This window comes from Oncorhynchus kisutch, linkage group LG1 (genome assembly GCF_002021735.2).
Source record: "Oncorhynchus kisutch isolate 150728-3 linkage group LG1, Okis_V2, whole genome shotgun sequence".
Classification (NCBI taxonomy): domain Eukaryota; kingdom Metazoa; phylum Chordata; class Actinopteri; order Salmoniformes; family Salmonidae; genus Oncorhynchus; species Oncorhynchus kisutch.
Window position 1 is genome coordinate 43,938,663 of NC_034174.2, and position 17,989 is coordinate 43,956,651.

A 17,989-nucleotide genomic window follows, 5' to 3' on the forward strand; every position below is an offset into this window, starting at 1 on the left:
GGAGAGTAAATGTGTGTATTTTATACCAAGTTGAGAACATTAGAAATTACAATGATGAATGCTTAGTTTCACTTTGAACTTTGGTCTTGTCTGTTTTACAATTTTGAAAATCACAGATTTCCCATTAAGTTGAAGTACTTTTCTATTTACTGTTGTCTATATGTTGTTTATGTCAGTGCCTTAACTTTAAATGTCATGGTAATGATGAGTCAGTCTAAGCTCTGTGTGATTTTATATCGTGTCTGTAAGCCTGGTAAAGTTTGACTGCAACAAAGGACTTTTACTGCGATTCTCTGTGGTGGAATGAATTGTATGAAACTAAACTGACAAGGGAATAAGTGAGGGAATCAGTTGAGAAGGCAAGGAGCAGAATTGCTTATCTTGTTCAGATAATGACTAGCTATGTGGGATGCAAGGTGATTTGTAGATTACTGATTTTTTTGCAGTCAAAGTACAATGAAGTTTAATAACTTAAACCCACACAGTGTGGATGAAGTAAAGTGACAGAGACAGCAGGATGAATTTATATGGTGGATGTTTATTGGAGTGGATTTTAAATGTTAAGTGGAGCTGATGTTAGAATGGGCCATGACAACAGTGGACCTAACAACCACAAAACCTTTAGACCCAGCTCCTTCATGACATACGAGAGGGGGAAGGAAACATTAATAGGGGGAACCGTGGTTTTTTAGGCCCAGTTGCAGCACTTGCAGCTGATGTCGAACACCAGACCGGCAGCACAGTGCTGGTCGTAGGTCTTGCCCTGGCTACAATTGTAGAAGCTGTTCTTATTGGTGGGGTCAGGGTACATGCCGTCAGCCTTGCCGGCGCAGAAGCCAGATCCCCCACTGCTACTGCCACTGCTACTGCCACTGCTGCCCCCTTGACCTCCGGGCTGTTGGGGGTTGAGTGGTTGCTGGGCAGGTGTCACTGGGGCAATGGGGCCCGTACGGGCGGCACAACCTGGGAGATATGGAGGAAATAGGAGTTGGGGGAATATAGAAGAGAAAGGGGGTTGAAATCTTTTCAACTACTATTTGAAGCCAGGTGTGGTTGTGATAGTGAGAAAGGGTTGTTGTTGAACGTTTGTGTGTACAAGCAGGCTTGCGTTTGTGTCTGTTTCTCACCAGCTCCGGTTCCCAGTCCAGACTTGAGGGTGTTGATCAGTGGATATCTGCCCTGTCCACAGAAGGTTCCAGAGAAGTCATCCAGATCCAGACTCCACACCATGGCTCCTCCGAAGCCAGTGTTCTTCAGCCACTCGATCTGTAGGGGAGAAAGAGAAGGGAGAGGAGGGTTTACTTAACGGGGTGAAATTGGATAAATATGTATAGGTGATAGGGCAAATGATGAAGTTCTATGTTGCTCAGTTGGTAGGGAATGGATTTTGCAATGACAGGATGGTGGATTCGATTCTCGCTGGGGTCACCCATAACAAAATGTATGCACTCACTACTGTAAATCAGGAAGAAAAAAGCTACTGTTTAATTCCATATATTACTAGGCTTATTGTAACAGAGTAGGATGCTACGCCATTACCACCTAGTTATATCTTTCCTCCAACAGACAAACACCCCCACAAACACAGACCTTGTCCTGGAAACTCTTGACGTTGTCATATCCAACCCAGATGTTCTGCTGGGTGTAGGCGTAGGGCACCATCTGGGCAGAGTCCCAGGCCTGGGTAGCTCCCTGCTTCAGTAAGGTGCAGATCTAATGACACACACACGTTAGGGTTGCAAGTTGCATGATTCAGGAAGCTGCAGATGTAATCACTCAAAAACATACACTGGGTTTGCGTCCAAAATGACACCCTGTTCCCCAGGACAATACCTTTGACAAGAGCACACAAGTAGTGCACTGTGTAGGGATTGAAAGAGGGTGATATTTCAGACCTATCTTAATCCTGTGTCAATTACCTCGTAGTAGGCCAGGAAGCCAGACTGTCTGGTGAATGGTCCGGCCGGGCCGGGGCCAGTGGCGGGGGCGCCCACTCCAGTGTTAGAGCCACTGGCCAGCTGGAAGGTGTGGCCATAGGTGGGGAATCCAACCAGGAGCTTCTCAGCGGGGGCACCATTGCTCTTCCAGTACTTCATAGCATAGTCCTGAGAACACACACAGTATGTGGTAGTGAGAATTTTTAAGAAATGTTTTACTCCCTCTCAGCTCAAAACTAAATAGGCAGGAAGAGATAGGTGAGCAGAGGAAGAGAGAGAGGAAGAGATGGGTACAGAGAGAGAGACTCACCACATCGAAGTAGATGTAATCTCCCTGATCAGCTGGTCCTCTGTACAGAGGGCTGTTTTCTCCAGTGTTGTGTTCCCAAGATCCATGAAAGTCATAGGTCATCACATGCAGGTAGTCCAACACGCTGAGAGGGAGAGAGAAAGAGAGAGATAAAGAGTTTCCAATATGCCAAGAAGTATTTGATAGATCATGCATGTTTTAATGTACACATTTTTCCTAAGAACTAATATATGAATGAGACCCAGTGTGTATGTACTGACGATCCAATCTCGGCGATCTGGTATCCGGTGTCGATGGTTCCCTTTCCGGCAGCCACAGCTGCAGTCAGCATCAGACGAGGAAGGTTGGTGTTCTTTCCTTCAGCCTCAAAGGCAGCCATCAGCTCCTAGAGGGAGAGAGTGCACAGAGGGATGTGTGTTAATTTGGGAGTTCAGGTGTTCATTCCTGTCTGTGTGTTCATTTGTGTATGCATGAGCTATTTTGTGTGTCTGTATGTGCGATTGTTCATCTGCGTGTGTGTGTGTTTATTCATGTTTGTTCATTTATGTGTGTGTGTGTGTGTGTATGTGTGTGTGTGTATGTGTATGGGTGTTTGAGTCTAACCTGCAGCAAGGTGGTGAATCTGGCCTTGTCTGCGGGTGGGGAGCCTCTGGATCCGGGATACTCCCAGTCAATGTCCAGGCCATCAAACTGGTACTGTCTCAGGAACTTGATAACGCTGCTGATGAACGTCTGGCGGTTGGCTGCACTGGACACCATTGCTGTGAACCTGGGTACACACACACAGCTCAGACACAGGGTGTGTGTGTAAATGTGTGTGTGCACTTGCATGTTTATATGCATCTCCACTTACGGCTGAGTGCCAAAATTCCATCCTCCAATGGCCAGCAGAGTCTTCAGGTTGCTGTTCCTGTTACCAAATACAAGACTTAGGGTTATTACTGGCTTAGGCGTGCATGTGTGTACCATGGGAGGCTGCTGAGGGGAAGAAAGCTCATAAAAATGTCTGGGATGGCAGAAATGGAATGGCATCAAACACATAGAAACAATGTGTTTCACATATTTGATACCATTCCACTAATTCTGCTCCAGCTCTTACCACGAGCCCGTCCTCCACACTTAAGGTGCCACAAACCTCCTGTGGTGTGTACATGCCTGAATGAGAAAGTGTTTGCCTGCATTTGTCTATGTGTGTGCGTGCCTGCCTGCTTGAGTGTGTGTTTGTGTGTGTGTGTTTATGCATGTGTGTGTCTCTCTCTCACTGGTTCTTGAGAGCCTGGAACTGTCCATAGAGTTTCTCATCGTCCCATTCATAGGTCTTGATCTCGTTGTTGGCCATGCCGGCAAAGGCATAGATCAGATGGTCACAGAGACAGGGGTCCACGTTGGTGGGGAAATACTTGCCTGCTCCTGGCCGGTACTGGCCCCAGTTAGTGAAATAACAGGATAGGATGTAGGAGGATCCTATGGAAGGGTAGTAGTAATGTTAGAGTTTGGAGTTTGGCGTATTTAGAGTCAGGGTTGGCATGTTCTGTAAATCGAGTTATTGTTCTCTGATTGGCTACTTACCTAGATGCTGGCTACATGTAAATGAAATTAACTTTAAACGTACCTAGCTGTGCATGCAGCAGGAGAGCCAGTCCTAGAGAGAGAGAAAAGGAGAATATTGTGAGAGAAAGCCAGAGAAATAAAGAAGGGAGGAAGGCAGAGGTTTTGGCAGAGGTTTTGTGTCATATTAAACTTTTTTTAAAGTCAACATAATTCAGAACTGTAATGATAATGATATAAAGTGCAGTTCTTCCCCTCTGACATGAATATAGGTGGGTCATGGTGCTGTCAACCTCAGTCCTTAGAAACAGAATTTGACCACAGTAGCATAGACAAAATGCATAACTAGAGGACATTCGTCAGTGGCCAATTCTCTCCACAGGGAGCCAAAGCCTTAGCATAGAGCATAGTCTCTGAATGTTGCTAATTGTCATTACAATGAAAATGTAAATAACATGTTTGAAATAAAGAGCAATAGTACAATTATAAGCTAAATAAGCCAAAATAAATTCCACTTACCAACGCAGATGAGTAGTTTGCCCATGGTTGCTCTGTACATTGCTCCATGGGCTGCTGAACCCTTTTATACTCTCAACGACCACTCCTATCTCACTCATATCTCTATGACTTTCCCATTCCGCAGCAAACCTCAATCAGCCTCAGTCACTTGTTTGAACAAGGGTTTCCACTGCCTTAACAAAAAACACTGATAAACTTCATATGTCCTTGTTTTAAGACATGATAAGCTGACGATAAAAAAAGCAGGTCTGTTTTCGGTGAAATTGACAACCATAAAGATGGGTCCATTAGCCACCCCTTAGCCTTTTCAGTATATCCTCTACGACTAGCCCCTGCACCCTAGTTAGCACCTTTCTCCTACCACCAAACCCCCTATATACTTGTGGAGATTGACCTTGAAATGGGATGGATGTACAGAATCTGGTGACCGTTCTACCAACTCAAGCTCAAGGTTGAGATGTCCCCATAATTAATTGATCTATCTTATGTTTCAGTTCTTCTAGCAGAGAGTTGAAGGTTGGGGGGGAAGTGCCTAGGGGATAGGAATAAAAGGTGTGACTTGAGGGTAAGGGGCAAGGGGTCTATTTAAAATTAAGCATCAGGCTTGAGACAGACCTGTTTCACCTCATGGTCTGCCAAGCATAAGTTTTGTTACTTGCCGTAGCGTAATTGATAATCGTTATAATGTATCACAATGCAGCCATATAACAAGTAATTATTAAGAAATCAAGTGCACTTTTCAGTGTGTTACCATATTTGTTTGAGTTTATTGGAACCTGTTATTATTACTAATAGTTGTGATTTATCCACAATGTCAAAAAAAACTATTGTCAGCAAATAAAAATATTTTTTCATTACAGAGTCACAATCAGGTTAACTTTTTGTACTGGTGTTGCTGTAGCTATACCATGAATTGTTCAAAAGGAGTTAATTGCTATGATATCTACCTTATCACATTAACACAGTGTATCAGTCCTTTTAAGTACCTTGAATACAATCACTGCCAAAGTTGATATCTTGGTTGAAGGACGGCATGTGCACAGTATACTTTGACTAAGCGTTTTGCTGTCTGCAAAGTTAACGCATGCAAACTCTGCCTTCTTTGCCCAGCGCAGGAAATGAATCAGGAGCTAGTAGATGACAAAGCAATGCCCGAACAGCGACAAGAAGCCTGGGAAGTCAGATTAAAACTCTGATGCCATACCGATTACAGCTGTCTCTGATTTGTTGGCGAGGAGAATTCTTAGTAATATTTTGGTAGTAAAATTGTTATTTGATTGTCACACACCTTTCGTTCCAGGGAGGAAGCACGTTCCCACGGCGAGGAATCCTCTTATGGAACAGTTCCATTAAACCATGCCTCCCCTGCAGATCTGGAGGTCAACCAAGACCTTGTCTTGCAACAGTAGTGGGCCTGACTCAAGATTAGAAAGTTGCATGTTCAAATCATGATGGGGTTAAGGTTTTTACGCTCTCACACCTGGCTTAAGCTATGTAGCTTATATTCATTTTATTGTATCATTCTTGTTTTATAGTTTGCTGTACAGTGTCTTTTTTTTAAATGGCAAGATACTGAAAAAACAGCTTCTATCTCAAGACTATCAGACTGTTAAATATCCATTACTAGCCGGCTACCACACGTTTCTCAACACTGCACCTTAGAGGCTGCTAAACTCAGCAAAAAAAGAAATATCATAAAACTGTCAATTGCTTTTATTTCAGCAAACTTAATAGATTTGCAAGTTCTGGAAGTGAGATGTTACCCCACTCTTCCAACAAGGCACCTGCAAGTTCCCGGACATTTCTGGGGGGAGTGGCCCTAGCCCTCCCCCTCCAATCCAACTGGTCCCAGACGTGCTGAATGGTATTGAGATACGGGCTCTTCGCTGGCCATAGCAGAATACTGACATTCCTGTCTTGTGTCGTGGAAATTTCCTGTATTACCAAATCATGAGAGAGCAAACCACACACAAGTCAGAGTTATCATAAAGTCCATCTTTAATTATATGAGCTTCACCATAGCCCTGTGACTCTGAGATCAATTCAGTGTCTATAAATGAATTCTCTGAGAGTGTCAACATAATGGCAACTGAGATCCTTTATAGCAAAGACACACCCATCTAAACTCACATGACAAATAACAGGTCTTAGGAACATTACACAAAGAAAGATTTTACTTCAGAGAGGAGTATACCATAGCCAGACAGCATGGTCTATAAATTATCGTTCAGTTTTCCCTCTTAGACGAAGTTCTTATCTCGTTCTTGGTACCACTTAGGACCAAAACATTACCTCGTCCAATGGCATACAGTGGGGCAAAAACGTATTTAGTCAGCCACCAATTATGCAAGTTCTCCCACTTAAAAATATGAGAGAGGCCTGTAATTTTCATCATAGGTACACTTCAACTATGACAGACAAAATGAGAAAAAAAATCCAGAAAATCACATTGCTAACCTAACCATGAAAACTTTGGACACTATAAGATATGACTGATTAATCAGTTGTAAAAAGGTTTTATGAGGGCTATGATGGGACCAATTTTTCCTAATCAGGTCACGTGTGTTTTGTTAAAAATGAAACAATATCCTATACTTGTGGGGATGAAAACCCTGTCAAACTGCAGCAACCTTATTCTTGTTCATATGAATTATATTTAGACTAGAATAGGAGGGTGGATTTCCTCTACCCAGACACAGAGACAACAACAGAGAGACAATGGAACTCACAGGGCTGAGCTTGATTTATGCAGGTTTGCATCATGCAGGCCTATACAACTGTAGGCCTCATAAAACATTAACACATATGTCATCACTATTATGTTGATTAATTAATTCCAGTTCATCATTTTGGATTGAAAACGTATAGGCAGCCTAGCCAGCACACTTTTGAATATAAACCAAATTTGATCACATTCACATTTTCTCCTGACACACAAATGGAATATAAATACATAACACGACCAATTAGTTACCCTGACCAAATGGACAGCGCGCATTGGATGTATGCAGCTGCTCTTATTAGTAGCCTACACTTGATCAGACTGAAAAATTGTCTCGTTTTCATCCCATACCGCATGTCAGATCTCTAATGTTTAGGTGTAGCCTAGGCTGCTGTAACGTTCACGTAATGAGTGCTTGCTTGTGTCTGTCTGTGATTATGTGTTATAATCTTTGCAAAATAAATAGTGGAGTGTGAAAAGCCTACTTGAGCGCACGTGAATAAATGCGCTGCGTCAGAGTCTGCATTATGGAAGCTCTCAAATCATTCAGAATTGATTTCGAAATCCCAGAAAATACATAAGAAAGTTCCATATGTTCACCAAGTAAAGCATCGTAACGTGCAATTACGGGTGCATGCTCCTTGTAGTTGTTAACGGAACTTTCCCTCTAGTCGTGTCTTCTAAAAACCAATTATTGCATGCCCAAAAACGCAGTTGTAAATATATATATATATATATATTTTTTTTTTTTTTTATATATAACTAGGCAAGTCAGTAAATAACAAATTCTTCTTTACAATGACTGCCTATCTGGGAACAGTGGATTAGCTGCCTCGTTCAAGGGCAGAAGGACAGATTTTTTTTACCTTGTCAGCTTGGGGATTCAATCCAGCAACCTTTCGGTTACTGGCCAACGCTCTAACCTGCCTTTCAATTACTGGCCCAACGCTCTAACCTGTCTTTCAATTACTGGCCCAACGCTCTAACCTGTCTTTCAATTACTGGCCCAACGCTCTAACCTGTCTTTCAATTACTGGCCCAACGCTCTAACCTGTCTTTCAATTACTGGCCCAACGCTCTAACCTGTCTTTCAATTACTGGCCCAATGCTTTAACCTGCTGCCCCAAATAAGCATCTTGAAAATATCCCTGTTTCTCCTTACTTTCTTGTTGTGTTAAGCAGTTTGAATAACCAGACTTTCGCCATGATCGATGCAGCGTTTTCCCAGAAGCTTGAATCTGATGTGGGCATTTATATCCTCCCTGCTTTGTTTTGCCATTTAGCTGAACGATCACTGTACCCCCATTTCGCCCAAGACTTTCCAAGAAACAGACAAGGCCTGATTGATGAACTGCTCCATGCTAACCAGCTATACTTTTGATAACAATTGGTATTGAATGTCCTAACCTTTGCATCATTCTTCATGAATCTGATCTCAGGCAGAGGTCAACCCTCGGTTTTAATTTACACTTTTTCCGTGTACCCCAGAGAATGAAAGGGGTTCTTCAACAAAAAAGTCAACAAAATGTGCGGTAGTGTTGGCGACGAAAACAGCACACTAGCTAGCTAGCTACTGAAGTTAGCAAGGCACATTTTAATAAATTGCACTAACTGGACACAAAAATAAAGTTGTAAAACCAAGAAAACTATTTATAATCTACCTCCTCAATCTCCTGTAATTTGAAGAAACTAATTTGAATTGAATAGTGTCCCAAAAATGCTCAACTATCACTTTTCAATCTCTATCCAATAATGTAATCCCCCATAATGCTCGGTGGTACAACCCCAATTCAACACACTAGGTTCATTCTCTGATCCTAATACTATGATTGGATGAACAACATATCAGTTCATACTGATTGGTTGTTTGGAGGTCATCCTCTGGAAGTGGTCATAATTACCATGTAGGTCCATGGAAGGGGCTGAGGCCTATGAGCCTCCTAGGTTTTGTATTGAAGTCATTGTACCCAGAGGAGAACAGAAAATCGCTGTCCTCCGGCTACACCATGGTGCTACCCCAGAGAGTGCTGTTGAAGTTACTATAGACCTTCATTACAAAACAGAGTGTTTTAATAAATTATTTTGTGACATTTTAATCAATATAGTTTTATCTAAAAAGGATAGCTTTTTTAGTGTTTCACTATTTTATTTTTATACAATTTCACAGAGGATGATGGTCCTCCCTTCCTCTTCTGATGAGCCTCCACTGTATTGGCATAGGGTCTGAGGTTCCGTGAGTGGATTTTGACAATTGTTTTGGATTCCTCATGTCTTACTCATTGATTTGAAGAAGTTTGGTTCGGATGCTGGGTACTATATTTTCTGAATATAATATTATCTGCCGCTCAGAGTAAAAACAATGAATGTGTCGATGATGTGGAGAGTGGAGCGCTACTGTCAGGGTCAGAGCCGCTAATTGACAAGGAGAGCACGGACAAGGAAAAGCAAAAGACATGACAACCACACATTTGCTCCCCCTGAAATCACCCAGTCAAAGCCATGCTCCTTATTGTTGCAAGGCATGTGGGAGGTATTTTCATGTTTAAAAAAACTAATTCAATATGAGGAAACACATCATTGTGGGTAGTGCATCAACTCTGAGAAAGCATTCTGACAAAATGTTTAAAATCCCATACCTTGGAGAAACCACATAGCTGTCATGTGTGCAGTAAATGTTTCCTTACAGAGGAATACCTTCAAAGACATACAGTATGCCAATACATACAGGGGAGAAATAATTTCATTGCCATGTGTGTGGCACTCACTTTACCCGGAAGGGACACTTGGCAGAGCATTTCAGGAAGTTACACCCAAAAGAGAAACCGTTCCACTGCCAGGTAGGTAGTAAAAGTTTCAAACGTGCTAGTATTTTGAAGGATCATATGAAATTACACAAGGGGATACACCATATACATGCTCCCAGTGGGCTGCAGCTTCATATCCCAGAGTCAACTAAACATCCACCAGCTAGTTCACACAGGGGAGAAGCCTTTTTTCTGCAATGTGTGCAGCAAATATTTTCCTAGGATGGGATACATTAACATACACTACATATGAGGATACACACAGGGGGGAAAACATTTTGTTGCCATGTTTGCCATAAAGGCTTCCATCCAAAGGCACACCTGACAGAGCATATGAAGAAGACAAGATGCAAGGGTGGAAGTGCTCTATGAGGGGAACATAGTTCAGTCAGAATATCTGAAGAAACAGTTTAGCAATGTAGGACATTCCCCTCATGTCACTTCTGTTAGTCGAATGAATCGAATATATTGATGTATGTGGGCAATTGATATGTGTTAGTGTATTTCTTGACGTGGTCTTCTATTTGGCACTATATCAATTTATCACAAAGCATAGTACATTTGTACTGTTTTTTGCATATCCAAGGAAGACAATATCAAACAGGGTAAACGTCCATGGTTGAACTATTGGTGTCATTCATAAGAAAACTGCAAATATTGACACTCCTGTCCATATAGGGTGGCAGGGTAGCCTAGTGGTTAGAGCGTTGGACTAGTAACCGGAAGGTTGCAAGTTCAAACCCCTGACCTGACAAGGTACAAATCAGTTGTTCTGCCCCTGAACAGGCACTGTTCCTAGGCCATCATTGAAAATAAGAATTTGTTCTTAACTGACTTGCCTAGTTAAATAAAGGTTAAAAAAATATATATATATAAATAAATAGGCCTAGATATATTCTTCTGCAACTATCTTTTAACAGATGACTTTATCCAACAAGGAGAAGGCTGCACAACACAGGGCACAGATAAATGCTGATCCTCTATCAAAAGATGAATACTTTGCTAAGAGAACAGCATGGTATTCTTTTCATGAATTTCATTGTACAGTTCAACTTAATTAGTTCATTGTACACTGAGTGTACAAAACATTGGGAGCACCTTCCTAATATTGCATTGCAACCCCCTTTGCACTCAGAACATCCTCAATTCGTCAGGACATGGACTACAAGGTGTTGAAAGTGTTCCACAGGGATGCTGGTCCTTGTTGACTCCAATGCTTGCCACAGTTGTATCAAGTTGGCTGGATGTCCTTTGGGTGGTGGACCATTCTTGGAACACATGGGGAAATTGTTGAGCGTGAAAAACGCAGCATTGTTGCAGTTCTTAACACACTCAAACAGGTGCCCCTGACACCTACCATACCCTGTTCAAAAGGCACTTAAATCTTTTGTCTTGTCCATTCACCCTCGAAATGGCACACATACACAAACCATTTCTCAGTTGTCTCAATGTTTAAAAATCCTTCTTTAAACATGATTGACGTAGATTTAACAAGTGACATCAATAAAGGATCATAGCTTCCACCTGGATTCACCTGGTCAGTCTGTCATCGAAAGAGCAGGTGTTCCAAATGTTTTGTATACTCTTATGCCTGATCATGAACTACCACGGCTATCTTCAGCACCAGTGAGAGACGTTCAACCAGAGTAGTTCTAAATCCTAACACCACAAAATAAAAGTGCAGATTTCATAAACAATGCAAAAGAGACGTCAGTTAGCTACGGAGGGTCGAACAGCAATTGCAACAAAGCAAAAGAAAGGGAGGGACATTACCAAAATGTTGAGAGGTAAAATAAAATGAAAGCAAGTGAGCGAGCGAGCGAACGTAAGAGTAGAGGAAGGGAGAAACTATTTTGAGAGAAAAAACGAAGTCACTAAGTTATTGTGAAAACATGAAAATTGTGGGATTGAATTCTACTGTATGTTATAAACCACAATGCGTTTATGGTGCAAAAACTAACCTTGGGAATATGAACTTGACATGGCCAGAATAGGTGAGGAATGCATCTGCAATGGTTATGATATATTCGAGCAATTTGACATTACAGTATTCAGACGTGCAATACTTCAACCACTTAAAACTGTGCTTAGGCATGGTCTAACGTTTGCAGGAGGATAAGCACATTCTCACCTCAAGTTTTTATTAATTCCAACTTTTGCGTGAAAACTAGCGCACGCATGTTTTGTGCGTATGTATGGCGTTTATAAAAATAGGCACCTGGGTAGAACATGTGTTGTTCAGTCTCATCCATAGATCAGATCACACAAACCAACAGTGCAGAGTCCTGGCATGCCTGCACAGTAGGTGGCGGTAATACAAATACTTTCAACGTCGTGTAGGCTACATCGCCGACTGACTCAAAGGGAGCAAATATACAGCCATTGGAGCAAACCCTTATCGCTTCTCTGTAGGATATCAATGGTATACACTTTACTGTATCGGACATAAGAGGTCAACTGCTTCTTTAAAACATGTCTAGACTACAGTTGTTACACCTATTTGTCAGTGAGAGGCTAAGAGCGGCTGCTGCTGAAATATTTGGGGCCGTGGAAAAAACAATTACGGATTACCAGGAAGAAATCTCCCGTTCAAAGGAGGACAACGACCGTTTACGATCGCTGTTCGATATCGCTTTCCAACCTCAGTTACCGAAAGCAGGTTTGCAGTTTACTGATTTTCTTTTCTTTAACTAAAGCCACATTCCGTCTATCTATGTCTGATGTGCCTTCCAAAGGGCTTAGCAGTGGAGAGAGTGTGTATTCCGTTCACATTAGGATGTGAAATTTAATTTAGGATTGCTATGGCAAAGGCATTTTCTTTTAAAGCTATACATCAAGTCATTAAAACAAATATTTATTTTTGTGATGATTTGGTCACAGAAATCAAGGGAAATTACCAATAAGCATCTGGAACTTGTGTCAGGGCATATAGTCTAATTATATTTAGATTGTATGTCTCATGTCAGCATATGTGAGTTAGCTATGTTTTTGTTCTTCCCTCCAGACCCACTCCATCTCACTCTCTCCAAAGAGCTTCTCCCTGAGCATCAGCACCATGAGCAGGAGTGGAGCCCCAGTCTGGACCAGGGGGACCCAGAGCCCACGCAGGTTAAAGAGGAACAAGGGGAGTTTGGGACCAGTCAGAGGGAGGAGTTAATAACCAAAGACTACATTTTGAGGGACTGTAATCAGAAACCACCTGAGCCACATCTTTACCACATCCAAATAGTGGAGAACAGAGAGAGGGACTCACTATCGATCAACACAACAGGAGAGATCAAAACAGAACCTGGTGAAGAGTGTTATGGTGGGTCTCACTGGGAACCAACCAGTGACTCTCAGTCCCTCTCTGCAGTAAATCCTGACAGTTCTGTAGCTCAGACTGAAAACAGTGAAAGTGACGATGGGGTGGACAGTGGAGGACTACCATCAGGGCTACAACCATTACAATCAAGCAACACCCAAACCACTTCTCAAGATAATAAGATGTTTCCATGCCGTACGAAATCACGCCGCCAAAGACTAGCCACACCGTGTTTTTGCAAAGTGTGTGAAAAGTCTTTTGACTTCATAAATCATTTAATCAATCATGTGCGAATGCATGCAAAGGATAAAGATCACCTCTGTGGTGTATGTGGAAATGGCTTTGAGTCCACAGACAGCATGCTGGATCACCTACTAACACACATTGGAGCCAAACCTTTTTGCCAGATGTGTGGTAAATGTTTCACTAATAAGGCGAACCTGAAAGTGCATATTGTGAGGGCTCATGCCGGTGAGAGACCATTTGAGTGTCCTGTGTGTGGAAAACGCTTTCAAACATCATTCATTTTAAAAACACACCAAGTCATTCATACTGGGGAGAAACCATTTCAGTGTCAAGATTGCGGTAAACATTTCAGTCGAAAAGGAAGCTTGCAGATGCACCTGAGGACACACACAAAGGAGAAGCCGCATCGTTGCCATGTTTGTGGAAAGGGCTTCCCTGTGAAGAGATCCCTGACCACACATATGACAAGTCACACAGGGTTGAAACCGCATCGCTGTGAAGAATGTGGCAAGGCCTTCGCTGTGAGTGAAGCCCTGACAGTGCACATGAAGACTCACCTAGAGGAGAAACCGCATCCATGCCATGAATGCAGCAAAAGCTTCAATCGGATGGGATCCCTTAGAAGGCATATGAGCTTGATTCACAAACTGGAAAAATCGTGATATGCGTGGGGAAAATGTATCGGTTTAAACTAGATTTGAAAAGTACTAACTGATATCTAGAATTATACACATACTGTATCTCAGAAGTCACTGCTTTAGGTTGAAAAAGGTAGACAATAATGAATGCATGAACTTGCATAACATTGTGGGGAGCCACAGAGTGGTGTGTCTAACAAAGACCTGTTACTGGATTAATTCAAATGGCATGTTTTGAAAATGTGTACGTGACTGCTTGAATGTGTGTGGTTTGAGAAGGAGGCTCTTTGTTGAAATATTGAAATATGTCAAATCTATTTTGACTGTGTTGCACAAAATGTAATAGTTTAATAAAACATAAAAAATTAAATGTTTTATATTAAAAAAATGTTTTTTTGAACAAAGGTTATTTTGGGAAAGCCTTTTTCCCTTGCCGTATTGTAAATGAAATTGGGTAGGACTTTTGGTAATAGTACGAATAGTGTAACAGTGAGATTCTTATATACAGAAGACGCCACCACAGTACACACTTGACATAATACTACACCCACACATATTGCTGCTGCCTGGATGGTAGAAGATTGCACAAATAGTCATCCTGACTTGAAACAGACCAATTATTTATTAAAACCGTTAAAGATGCACTGTAGAAATCGCTCCGCCATTTCCTGGTTGCTAATTTTTTTTTACAAATGTAGCACCGCTGTCCCCAAACTCTGGAAGTCCCCCCCCCCCCCAAGCCACCTGCAATTCAGACTCCATCGCCATTTTCAAAAACAATATCAAAGCCTACTTGTTTAGTCTCGCATTCCCCTAAGCTAAGATAAGTAGCTTTTATTCATTTTATTGTCTTGTTTCATACTCTTTGGTGTGCAGTGTTCTTATGGTTTCTGAAAGGTGCTTAAAGTCCCATGTATTATTATCATTAGGGATAAGGATAACTGTGGCAAGACCCTAATAGGCTAGTCATACAGCCCAGCAGTCAGGTCCAAGTCCTAAAGGGAAATAGAGAAGGATGATCTAATTAACTGATTGATTGCATCTAGTTAGGTTGAATAAGATGGATTTTCTACCCTCTGCATCTAATATAATTACAAAAGAATAACAGCACCAGTCCTCAATGTATTGCAATGCATTGTTCAAACATAAATCCCGGGTTCTTCTAGTGTCTTAAATCCTGGACAATAGTTCTACTGCCCAGATGTACATGTTTCTCTCCCTTCTGAGGGTAGATGTCTCTGCTGTTAACGTTTTGACTGAGACATTTTCCAGCTGTGTGGTCTCTCCCCTGGGTGAATTTTAAAGTGGGTGTTCAGGTGAGCCGACTGATTGAAACATTTCCCACAGATGTGACAGCGGTAGGGTTTCTCTCCAGTGTGAATGCGGTGGTGTCTCCTCAACAGGCTGATGGTGGTGAAGCTTTTTCGACACACAGAGCAGCTGAATGGTCTTTCCTTGCTGTGCCATCGCATGTGGACTTCTAACTGACAAGAGAAATTGAAGCACTTCCCACACTCCCGGCAAGGATACACTCTCTGTATGCCTTGGGCTTGATAGGGGGATCTCTGTTGAGGCAGCTTGGTGGTGTTCTGGTCTCTAACATGTATGTGTAGACCAATACTTTCTCTTTCATATGTTGCCTGTGGCTGTGGGGCCTCATATTCTGAGAGTCCTCTCTGAATTCTATTGTTGATATTGGGTTGGGCACTGTTTTCACTCCGAGCTGCAAGACAGTCTGAATTCACAGTGAAGACGTGCTGTGAGTCACTGGTTGGTTCTGATGTGCTGTAGAATTCTCCTTCATTCTCTATTTTGATATGATTATTAGATATGCTTCTGGCTAAAGAGTCTCCTTCTCTGTTGTTCACAGTTTGGGGAAGATGTGGAGGTGGGTCCTGATCACAGTTACTTTTCACAAAAGAAGGTGTATATATGGATTCTCCTTCGGTTTCAGACTCCAGCCCTTGAAGCTGCTCTCCCTCTGGACTGTTTCTGAGCTCCTGTTCCTCTTTAATCTGTGTGGGCTCTGGGTCCTCCTGGCCTAGACCGGGGGTCCACTCCTGCTCACGATGCTGCTGCTCAGGTGAAGATGCATCTTCGGTGAGATGGATAGTATGACAGTCTAGAGGGAAAAGAAATTAAGAAAGTCTGGTAAAGGCAATTCTATTTCAGCAAACAGCATGCACAATCAATTCTAACTGAAGCTGGAAAGACAGTAAACTACCAGTTTTTTATTGATAGTTCTTTGTATATATATCCATAACAATTATTCTGATATATGGCTGAGAAAAGCTGCCTGCCTGTCTGTCTCATCCCCACACGTTCATTATTATGGGACATCTGGAGATCGAATTTAAATATTGAAACAATGTTGCAAATGTCAGGCACAGACAGCAAGGTTTATACAAATTTCTGCTGTTGAAAACGAAATGTTAGTCTAAATTGAATGTGAGATAACATCTAGATGCTTCTTATAGTGGAGATCAAGTTAATAAATTGTCTGGCTGGGCTGATGAGACAGTGGATTTTGCCATCAGATGGAATAGAGTAAATAGGCATTTTAACGTAATAGCGTTAGCTGGTGAGAACTTGTGGAATAAAAGACACTGGCTGGAATGCGGTTTTAACTCATCAGCATTCAGGATTAGACCCACCCGTTATATAAGGTGTCTTAGAGTGTGTTAGTCAATTCAAACTGGAGTGCCAGAGTGCGCTCGTAAATGTAGCTCACGGAGCATTCAGAGCGCACACTGGACGCTCTGGCCGGGGAGGAAGGTTGAGCCGAGTTCTCTGACCTCAACTCAGTCAAACACCCAAGCTAACTGGCTAACATTGGCTAGCTACTTCCAGACACGTAATGGGAGAACACCCCAGTCTGACCATTTTACTCACCCTAGCAGAGTTGGTTTGGCTGTCTTCGTGTTATACAGAGCATTGGTGACTAACTGTGCTGCTGGCTACAATTTAAATGACGCTATGCTTACTGACATACCTATTTAACGGGTGTAGAGCGTTCGTAAATTCATCAGTTATCCTGCCCTCTGGCACACTCAGACGCGAGTGCTCTTAAATCAGAGTAGCAGCTCAGTGTAAACAAGCGTAATGGTAGGATCGGTATCTAACGTTAGTAGGCTTTTCATTTTCTCAAATACTTAGCAATATCGTATAAACAAATTATTGTAATGTATTTTCAATAGATTAATTCATGGAGTCCAACAACAACCAATTCCTTCATTTTGAGAAATACAAATAGGTTGGTTGGCCTAGCGTTCATTTAGCTAACTAGCTACTATACCTGTTTGAAGTAGAACGCGCTGAACAGCGATATCCAGCAGCTTTCGGAGATGATTGTTCTCCTCCTTGGAGCGAACCATTTCTGTCTGGTACTCAACTATAGTACCCTTCACAGCCCCAAATATCTCATTGGCAGCCGTGGTTAATTTCTCGGTGAGAAATATATTCAACAATTCCAATTTTTTCATTTTGTTTTCTGTGTGAGTGGTATTTTCACAATCCACCATCTTTGTTTACGTTTAGTTTTGCGGAAGTGACGATGATTGTGATCTTTGTTTCCGCTCTGATAGCACTGACCGAACTAAAGAGCACCATCTGTGTATTGAACAACTGTAATAAAATCAAATAGGGCAATTATCCAGATTAGTCTAGTAAGGGTTCTCAAACCGCTCAGGGAATCCCAGCTATTCCATATATTTTAACTATTCCACAGCTAGCACACCAGATTCAAATAGTCAATCAGTCAAGCCCTTGAGTTAGTTCAATGCTCCAACAAAATTGTGAAATGTCTGGGGTGTCCCCAAGGAGAGGTTTGAGAACCACCGACATAATGAACTGAAACATGACCTCCAGGGCACTCAGTTTTCCAAATGTAGCTGTAAAGGAAACACGTTCTCAGTAAGATCAACATGTCTTTGAATGTCTTCTATTTGTGGGACATCTGGAA

The 17,989-nt window shown here is 42.0% G+C and overlaps 3 protein-coding genes across 3 annotated transcripts; 1 reads left to right on the forward strand and 2 right to left on the reverse strand.

The window, feature by feature from the left end:
• Nucleotides 1-518: 518 nt before the first annotated feature.
• On the reverse strand, nt 519-4,419 carry LOC109870252 (acidic mammalian chitinase). Its single transcript, XM_031825222.1, has 11 exons — nt 4,315-4,419; nt 3,860-3,889; nt 3,510-3,711; nt 3,101-3,157; nt 2,851-3,016; nt 2,508-2,632; nt 2,248-2,371; nt 1,920-2,105; nt 1,591-1,713; nt 1,128-1,266; nt 519-963 (listed from the first exon to the last, which is right to left on the reverse strand). The coding sequence occupies exons 1-11, from the start codon at nt 4,352-4,354 to the stop codon at nt 689-691; spliced, it is 1,467 nt and encodes a 488-aa protein (XP_031681082.1). The 5' UTR covers nt 4,355-4,419; the 3' UTR covers nt 519-688.
• Nucleotides 4,420-12,099: 7,680 nt separating this feature from the next.
• Nucleotides 12,100-14,963, forward strand: LOC109893225 (zinc finger protein 333-like). The gene is made up of 2 exons (XM_020486342.2): nt 12,100-12,499; nt 12,845-14,963. Exons 1-2 carry the CDS (start codon nt 12,313-12,315, stop codon nt 14,050-14,052), a joined length of 1,395 nt encoding a protein of 464 aa, XP_020341931.1. The 5' UTR covers nt 12,100-12,312; the 3' UTR covers nt 14,053-14,963.
• Nucleotides 14,628-17,688, reverse strand: LOC109893233 (zinc finger protein 616-like). Its single transcript, XM_020486354.2, has 2 exons — nt 17,324-17,688; nt 14,628-16,150 (listed from the first exon to the last, which is right to left on the reverse strand). Exons 1-2 carry the CDS (start codon nt 17,547-17,549, stop codon nt 15,273-15,275), a joined length of 1,104 nt encoding a protein of 367 aa, XP_020341943.1. The 5' UTR covers nt 17,550-17,688; the 3' UTR covers nt 14,628-15,272.
• Between the last annotated feature and the right edge of the window lie 301 nt (nt 17,689-17,989).